Source organism: Spea bombifrons, chromosome 8 (genome assembly GCF_027358695.1).
Source record: "Spea bombifrons isolate aSpeBom1 chromosome 8, aSpeBom1.2.pri, whole genome shotgun sequence".
Classification (NCBI taxonomy): domain Eukaryota; kingdom Metazoa; phylum Chordata; class Amphibia; order Anura; family Pelobatidae; genus Spea; species Spea bombifrons.
Window position 1 is genome coordinate 34,757,891 of NC_071094.1, and position 9,378 is coordinate 34,767,268.

The 9,378-nt window shown below is 37.5% G+C and overlaps 1 protein-coding gene across 1 annotated transcript; it reads left to right on the top strand.

Moving 5' to 3' along the window:
- The first annotated feature begins 675 nt into the window (after nt 1-675).
- LOC128503054 (sodium- and chloride-dependent neutral and basic amino acid transporter B(0+)-like) lies at nt 676-9,126 on the top strand. The gene is made up of 14 exons (XM_053473066.1): nt 676-979; nt 2,170-2,323; nt 2,846-2,977; nt 3,808-3,969; nt 4,795-4,915; nt 5,195-5,327; nt 5,516-5,656; nt 6,033-6,261; nt 6,402-6,527; nt 7,095-7,213; nt 7,485-7,584; nt 7,742-7,851; nt 7,969-8,136; nt 8,767-9,126. Exons 1-14 carry the CDS (start codon nt 917-919, stop codon nt 8,998-9,000), a joined length of 1,992 nt encoding a protein of 663 aa, XP_053329041.1. The 5' UTR covers nt 676-916; the 3' UTR covers nt 9,001-9,126.
- The last annotated feature ends 252 nt before the right edge of the window (nt 9,127-9,378 follow it).

Genomic DNA, 9,378 nt, shown 5'->3' on the forward strand with positions numbered 1-9,378 from the left:
AAGCGGATTATGTTGAACACAATGGACAAAAGTCCCAATGAAAGAAAAACATGAAATTAATTTAGATAATTTCACCTTCTAGCCATCATCACCACAGCTGGAGATCCAAAATGACGACTGGAAGATTAAACTAAACTTATGAAATATTTGGAAGGCATTTCTGAGAAGCATTGTGATGTGAAAACTGATTCCGTCCCCAGTAGACTAACAAAAGATTTTTATTGCTCATATCTCTTATAAATAATCCACTTATTTGGGGCTGTTATCGATCTTGATACCCAGCCTCACCGTCTGGTTCTGCTTTATGGACCAACCATATGGTCTACTAACTAAAAACTAATAAGCCTTTCTTTTCTTGGAGCAAACGATGTGTTCCAGTAAACGATGCTTTGCTTTCCATCCAGGAAATCTTAAGTAAATAAGCAATGAATGTACCTGTGGAAGCAGTGATTCTGTTGAGTATAATATGCTTGAGGAAGAAACCTAGGAGGTCTTGAAAACTTGCATTCTAAAAGTACTTAGTTAGCCAATAAAGGTGTCAACTTGACTCTACTGGACTCCTGTGTTTCTACAGCTAACACAGCACCAACTCTCACCTGTTGAGTGGACCTTCAAATACTAAATGTAAAACTTAATTTGCAATAACTTTAGAAGATACAAGCTGTGGCTAAATGTTTACGTACCGAAGCAGCCGTGCTATAGTTCCTTTAATTCTTGCAAGCATGATTGTGCCATCAACTCTTGCTTTTTCATTTAGATGAGCTTATTGGGCAATGGAAGGGAGTTGATATATTTACATATGTAATTATAGTTCATATAGCTGTGTAACTAGTTTATACAGAACTATAGTCAGTGCCGGGACATCAGCAACGTTATAACAAAGGGATTATCTGAGAGTCCGATCTGATTACAGGCCATGGGAAATATACAGGCACCAGCATTTCTCAGATGCTGCAGAAAAAAATCTGCTGAAATTAAAGTAAGTCATCAGTTTAATATATTATTGTTTTTCTGATATATTTTAAATCTTCCTTGGCATATTGTTGGACTGTTTTTTGCACATAAAGATTTTATCTTTGTGTTCTATATGCTGTCCTCCTCCAAAGATATTGTATGTAAATGTGGAACGTTACATTACTAATATTCCATGAAAGTGCATTATTAAATATTTATATTTTTTCACACAATATAATGTTTTTAGACAGCCATATTTTTGGCATGTGTATGTACTCTAGCTCTAACTCTGATATCTGAGTTGAATCTACTAGGCAAACACCTTATCATACTGCCTTTTAGTAAAGAATTGAATGGCTCAATCCTAATCACCCAGCAGGACTCCTTGACTCATGAAAGACAATGTAGTAAAGGACTTCAATAGACCTTCATTGGTATTGCTATAAGGATTCCATTGTGTGGTGTCCACTTTCTTTCCATCCTAAACTAGATTACTATATGTCATTGTATTTAATGCTCACAAAATACTGATTTATCAGTGGACTGTCTGCTTTAATGCAGTTTCTGGGTTGGGTACCAGATGCTATATTAAGCAACTATATTGCTGTTAGAAACCAAACTATGATGACATTGATAAATTGCTCTGTAATAGAATACAGTCACCTTGTAAAATATATGACTGCGATACTACTGTGTAGCTCTCATGTTCCTTCCACCCACTGAACAGGTAAAATAATATATTTTAATGAAAATAAATGTTTAATTAACTGATAGGGGCATAGATTGGAGGGTTGTCTCAACTATGGAGGCATAAAGAGATCCCATACTCAGAAAAGACTGTTCCCTTATGACGTAGGGAAGTTCTCATCAATATGGAGGCAACTTCTGATGAAGTTGGTTTTAAAGACTGGAAGGGGGGGTATGATTATTTAAATTGGGCTACATTCATTTCTAACTAATTGATCAAAGTACTAGAGGGAAGTATACTTTGAGGGAGGAAAAATGCAAATACATGAGGTCATGAGGTCGGAGACATAGATACAAGCCCAGAAAAGCCATCTTGCACACCAGGCAAATGCCCACGGGGCCGGTGCCCAAAAGCTGCATGCTGTGTCTCTTGAGAGGTGTACATGTTGTAGAAGGTAAATCTGGCACATGCACTGTGGTCAGCTTCATACAGTTACTCCAATGCGTTGAATGTATATGTATTTTCAGGATGATGAAATTACTGATAATGAGAATGGTGAGGAAAACTCTGAGCGAGAAACCTGGACCCGTAAATCAGACTATCTGCTTTCTATGGTGGGATACGCAGTGGGACTTGGAAATGTCTGGAGATTCCCTTACCTTGCTTTTAATCATGGAGGAGGTAATGATTTTTACTGGGATAAAGATAATATTAGAGTGGAAACCATAATGGTCCAGCAAGACCATCATAACAATACACTTACAGTGCCAGCTGTGAGTCCATCAATGTAGTAACCACTACCACTTCTACTCAAAGGCTTTTCCTCATATCCAACTCCCTCTCAGTGAAGAATACTTTCACAAATCTTCTATAATGTTGAGCCTTTCGCGTCACATAATGCACAAAAATAACTATGTGCAATACATTATAAGCGATCCGGGGCGCTAGCACTTTAGGTGAACCACGTCTCCAAGTGCCTACCTGGATTCACTTGCTTGGGAGAAACCAGTTGGTAGCACTCCATATAAACTTAGACCCTTAGGCACACTTCTGGGTCCTTTATATATGGCAGGGCCGACCCTATAACAAATAGAAAGTGGTAACAACAAATAGCAATGTAACTGATACATAATCAAATATTATTTCACTACAAGGCAGGAAAAAGTGTAATAATTGCATTTTATTCTGTTTTTTTCCCATCAGGAGCATTCCTTATTCCTTATATTATAATGTTGGCAGTGGCGGGCTTACCCTTGTTTTTTCTAGAATGTTCCTTGGGCCAGTTTGCAAGTCTTGGGCCTGTGGCCGTATGGGAGATTGTACCACTATTTCAAGGTTAGTTAAATAAGGTACTTCTCAGTAGAGCCATAATCATGAATTTATTATTGCATATATCTACTTAAACCTACAAAATCAAAATACAGTTTTCTTATCAGATCCGAAAAAGTATCAATTTACTTTCAGAGTGAGATGTTATAGAGGTGTCATTGAGAAGTGACTATGTTTTATTGTCTGATTTTCAGAGCGAGAGTGTATGTGTGTTTGTTAGTGTAAGTAAAAGCGTTAAAGTGAGTGTATGCCGAGGGCCACTCAGCTATACCTGCCTCCTGGAGATCCCAGCCCTCCACTGGTCTGCAGCCTGCATGAACACTCTCACTCACTTACCTTAAACCTGCAGAGATCATTTTAAATTAAAACTTTTGTAAATCAATGCCTCATTAAAAACCTCATTACTACTAACGCCGAATTCCCAAACCCTTGCCAGAATGAATTCATTATGTCGTGTAATATATTTGTTTCCCAGGAACACTTAACTGCCATAAGACATAAAAGTTGAGATAATGATAAGTTGCTGCCATAGAACCCGAAAAACACTTCTTAACAGTTTATGATATTTTCATGTGGCTAAACATTCAGGTGAAAGAATAACATTATTTATCATTCATTTACTGAACATCCTAGAGCGAGTGATCAATGTTTTATCAAAGTGGAACAGCAGCCTTATTCAAATGCCCAGATACCATTAAATCAGAACAGAATGAGTCAGATCCATCTGTGTGACCTTGGAAGTCAATCCATAAAGGTTGAGAGTCAAAGAGTCAGAGTCTTCCCCATATGCAGACATTCTGTCCGTGCGCTTCTACCTGTATTGTTTTCTCCTCCAGGTGTTGGTTTCACGATGGTGCTTGTATCAGCGTTAGTATCAATTTACTACAACGTCATTGTTGCCTACAGCCTATACTATTTATTTGCCTCATTTCGAAGTTATTTGCCGTGGTCCGAATGTTTTGAGTGGGCAGATGAGAACTGCTTTAGCAGCAAAACTGGTAATGTATTATTATAATTTATTCGTTGATTAGTTTATAAAATACGCTAGCATTTTTTTAATATAATGACAGGCTCAAGTACTTCTGGTAGCAATCTTTTTCTATTTAAATTGCACATTTTGGGGAAAGATAAGACGGGAACGTTAAAGAACGTTAAAGTATTAGAGAAAGAAGGATACCACCAGTGCGAGATCACCAGAGGCATATCACTGATGGTGGTCCCTACCAATGCAGTCATCAACTCAGATGTGGACAAACTTATATAGGATTTAGGCGGACGGACAGTTAGCGGGACCCTGTAATGTCCCAGACACCTCTATTATAGAACAATGCATACTAAAGCATCCCAACCCTCTGTGAGTACTTTAATATGCTTACTTCTAAAACAAAAATAATAATAATAAAAACCGGACCTTCTTTACCGAATGAATCTGTCTGTCAGTTCTAGTTTTGATTATGTGTATTGTAAAAAGCGCTGCATAAATTGTTGGCGCTATATAGAAAAAAAGATAATAATACAATAATAATAACTGCTGTTAGCTTTTCTGGCAAGAATGGCTGGGCTGGACCTGCATAATGTATAGTTTAATTGGTGAGATAATAGCCATCGCTCAACAAAAAATGCCTTTTCCTAATACCATTTATTTTAGCGTAACACAGTGGGAATGAACCTTCAGAATGCACAGCTAAGTCGACGAGATGAAATGTTTTAGCTGTTCAACTCTTGGTTTAGTGAATATACGCCTTTAATATAAGGACGCAAGCACATATTGAAGCAATATATTAAGAGAGTTACTTATTCTTAATATAACATACCTTTTCTAGAAACATGCAACGTAACTCTGGGGGATGAAACACTACTTATGAATATATCTCTGATTCGTGGAACTAATCTCTCCTGCATTAATGACGCATCAAAGGAATTACCAACCAAACAGTACTGGGAGTAAGTATACAATTTTAACCTTGCATTAGTTTTGTTTCAATGAAACACATTTAATGCAAATGTTTTAATATATAAAATATTGTCAAGAGTTAAACAGTCTGGAAATGTCAAAATGAGAAACCAAACCGGAAAATAATGTTACAAAACATATTATTTCTGATGAGACCTTATTGTTGGTATTGAAATATACTGGGCATATTCCCCTAAGCTTTTCCATACCTGTATGTGAATTACATTTAGCGTGGAATTATGTTGACCTGCCGATTTTCACGTTTTCAGAAAAGTGGCTCTCAGGTTATCGGGGGGATTGGGCGAGACAGGAGTGGTGGTGTGGCACTTGGCACTCTGTCTGCTCCTGGCTTGGATCATCGTTGTTGCATCATTAGCAAAAGGGATAAAGTCTTCTGGAAAGGTAATAAAGATATAATATAGAGTTTTGTTTATTAAACGTTCCAGAATCATTCTTAGATGACTTCTTAATAACCTGTCGTTTTGCACTTGCTTTCATTATCAGTTAACACAATTTCTTGAATTCTCACTCAATTTCCATGAGAGTAACGTTGTCAGTGCTGTGACTGATGACTGTTTTTGTCTGATTAGGTGGTGTATTTCACAGCCTTGTTCCCGTACGTTGTGCTGTTGATCCTTCTCATCAGAGGAGCTACTTTGGAGGGCGCTAGAGATGGAATTGAGTATTTTATTGGACAACAATCTAATATCACAAAACTCTCCAATGGAGATGTACGTTTCTGAACCGCTTATAAACAACTCTGTTAGTTTTTCACATTAAAACATGAATTATCCATAATTTTGGAAGACACCAGGACATTCACAACAATAACAAATAGATCTGGAATATTCATAGTGGATCTCACAACTTCCAATGTTCCTGACAATTACTTCAAAATCAATGCCTTGCCCCCAAATTTCCTGTTTTACCTTGAAAATGTAACTTAGGTTGGGTTAAGGGTTGAGGTTGTTGGTTAAGACAGGGTCGGACTGAGGATAATAAGGCGGCCAAGGCACTTCAAGAGCTTGCAGTCTACTATCTAGCATTGTGTGTAATTATTGCCATTATTGGACATGTACATTATCATTGTTTTCTCATCTTTTCTAGGTCTGGAGAGACGCAGCCACCCAAATATTTTATTCTCTGTCAACGGCCTGGGGAGGGCTGACAGCCCTGTCTTCTTATAACAAGTTCCACAATAACTGTTACCTGGATTCCATTGTGGTTTGCGTCATAAACTGCCTCACCAGTCTGTTTGCAGGATTCGTCATTTTTTCTATCATCGGGCACATGGCACTTATTTCCGGAAAGCCCGTTTCACAAGTGATAAATGAAGGTAAACACATCACTACGGCCATTGCAGCATTGTCAGATATAAAGGAGAGTCCACTTGCTGACAGTCACCCTATTTAAAAATCTGTGTTTAATAGTTATTGACACGCCATTGACACAACATGTTGTTTATTGTTTTTTTAGGTTTTGATCTGGCATTTATTGCATATCCTGAAGCATTAGCCCAGCTCCCAGTAGCTCCTCTCTGGTCCATCCTCTTCTTTTTCATGCTCCTGACTTTAGGACTCGACTCTCAGTTTGCTATGATTGGTAATTTTTGCATCGCATTTGTTTTTTTTACATTTTTAGTTGCAAATTTGGTTTTTAGTAATTACTAAAACTCATATTTACTGCACACGATGGTGGAGTCTCCCCTAGAAATTATGGTTTTATCCTAATTCCAAATGAATGGAAGGGGGTTCTGCACGATCCCCCCACTATGCAATTGCTTCTTTCCTCCCCCCAACGCTTAATCTTGTAGGATATGTGCGTTCCTGCCGCTGGTTGGCTGCTTCAAGTAGCCAGAAGTGGTATGAAACCAGGATCACAGAGGGAGTGGTTTGCTGCAGCTTCCACTTAAGGTTTATCATCTACTAATGCCTTATGTTTCCCCTCCTACAGGTCCAATAACCCACATTGAAGTATTTACAGAGTATTTTAATATTCATTGTTAATTGGTGGGGTTTGCGTGGGACACATGAACATCCCTTTAACAAATAGCAGTTTGTTATGATCTGTTATTAAATGCAAAAAAGATTCGTCCATCAGATAAATACAAATAATACCTGCCTAGTATCTGCTATGATGGTTCCATGCTTTTTATTTTTATTTTAACAGAAACAATTACAACATCAATACAAGATGCATTTCCAAAGGCAATGAAGAAAATGAGGATCCCCATTACGATTGCAGTGTGTGCTGTGCTATTTCTTCTTGGCTTGCCGTGTGTCAGCCAGGTACTCGATTTATAACAAAGATAAAAAGGAAAAATAACAGACGATTTCTCTATTTTCCTTTTGTATCTTTTCTTTTCCTTTTGTATCTCGTACGCCTTCCAGGTTTGCTTATTCCACTAGACCTTGGAAGGATATTGTTGAAGTCTGAGTGACAGATATCTTGGCCAAGTAAAATGCTCAAGTTTCTCTCGAGCTTCTTCACCCCTTGGCCTTCGTTTGAAGTGTATCACATGTGTAACTTCATCGACTTCTAAATTATTGTCATTTCAAGGCAGGACTGTACTGGGTGCTTCTGATCGACACCTTCTGTGGAGGATGGACTATTTTAATCGTGGCCGTGCTAGAGCTAATAGCAATTATCTGGATTTATGGTACGTAGCAACAACCAAGAACATTTATATGTCTAATCAGCAAACATATACTTTCAACTCATATTAAAAATGGCCAGGATAGAATTTTGAAAGGACTGTAAAGATAAATACAGCCAGAAACCACACAGTAAGCCCAATGGTGTTTTTGACCCAACAGGTGGCAATAGGGTAATCGAAGATATAGAGATGATGCTCGGAAAGAAGTCTTTTCTCTTCTGGTTATGGTGGAGAATGTGTTGGTATTTCATATCTCCCGTAATTCTAGCAGTAAGTTTTTGCTCATGTTGCATATTTTTATAGTTATTTTAAAAAGTAAAGTTATAACTTTAAAACTTTAAAAAAAATTAAAATATTGATCAAAAGTCTGCTTTTAATTGTTTGCAGGTCATTTTAGTCTGGTCTTTGATAACATTTCAGCCACCTAAATATGGTGATGTGCTGTTCCCGGAGTGGGGAATAATACTGGGAGCCCTTATGGTTGTATTCTGCTTAATATGGATTCTTGTAGTCGCAGTATGGAAAATAATAAAGACCCCGGGAACTCTATGGCAGGTGAGTCATTTTTTTTTTTTTAAAAAGATAATGAATTTAAGTAAATTGATTTGTAACAGAAATAAAATGGTATGATTAATAAGCTGTACGTTAGCTAATAATTGCTATGCTGTATACAGAGATGCCATGGCTATTGTGCCAAATAAAATATGTGAGTTCATTTATTAAATCTTTGATATTAATTATAATAATTGTGTGTCACATGCATTGGAGAGCAACGTAATAATATTTGTAGATACATTTGCAGATTATTCTCCGCCATTACTTTGTCTTTCTCCTATTGTTAAGTTGCTGGTTGTTGCTGATTGGTGCAGGCAGACTTTATAAGGGTTGCAGGAAAGAAGAGTGGGCTTCAGAAAGGCCTATTACTGTCTTTTGCTATAAATCTTAGCTTCCCTAAAGTAAATTCATCTCTTTGCAATAAAGCTAAATATCTGTAACTCACACTAATTGAAACCAAAAACCATAGGTAGTGATAATTAAAATAAATGAGTTATGTTATAAGATGGGAAGGCAGCAGTTCCTCTTTAACCCGCGTGAGACCTGTATGATACACAGGCAGAATATGTCGCCGTCCAAATATGCTTTACTAGGTAATAATTTATATATATATATTTTTTTCAATTGTAGCGCATTGTTAAATGCTGTAAACCAACCAAAAAATGGGGGCCTGCCCTTGCAAAAAATCGTGGTGAGAGATACAAACATATGAACAACGTGGAACACGTCGACATTCCAGATATTAAAGACGATAAAAACATGGACATACCAGATATGAAAGGTGCTGAAAGTATGGAAGCTGCTGAAAATATGGATACACCAGACTTTAAAGGTTTCGATAACACTGCATTTCAGAGTGACTGAGAAAAACCTACGCTGTGCATGGATTAGAGGTTTAAATAAATATGGGGCATTTATTATTTTTGTTCTACCGGTTTCTTAGTGTTGCCCTTTTTTTAGTGGAATAGTTGGACTGCATACACCTTCCCTTCTCCATGTTTTACCTGCTTCAAGTGAAATTTTTTTTTCTCCAGCGGTTACAAAAGTATCCGGGATCTAGACCTTGTGAGTACACGGTTCTATGACACACAGCCGTAGAAGATTGGTCATAGGATGCCATCTTTGCCACAATTCCTGCCCTGCTAGGTCTGCCCTGTTCCACCTCACAAAAAAAAAACAACTTTTAGCTGAATGGATAAAAGTTCCCACAAACACTCTCCAAAACCCTGTGGAAAGCCTTTC

Bases quoted from the DNA above. Each gene is read 5' to 3' on its own strand.
- LOC128503054 (XM_053473066.1), top strand. From the start codon at position 917: ATGGGAAATATACAGGCACCAGCATTTCTCAGATGCTGCAGAAAAAAA. The intron at 2,978-3,807 runs GTTAGTTAAATA...TTTCTCCTCCAG, and splicing joins GATTGTACCACTATTTCAAG to GTGTTGGTTTCACGATGGTG. The intron at 6,528-7,094 runs GTAATTTTTGCA...TTATTTTAACAG, and splicing joins CTCTCAGTTTGCTATGATTG to AAACAATTACAACATCAATA.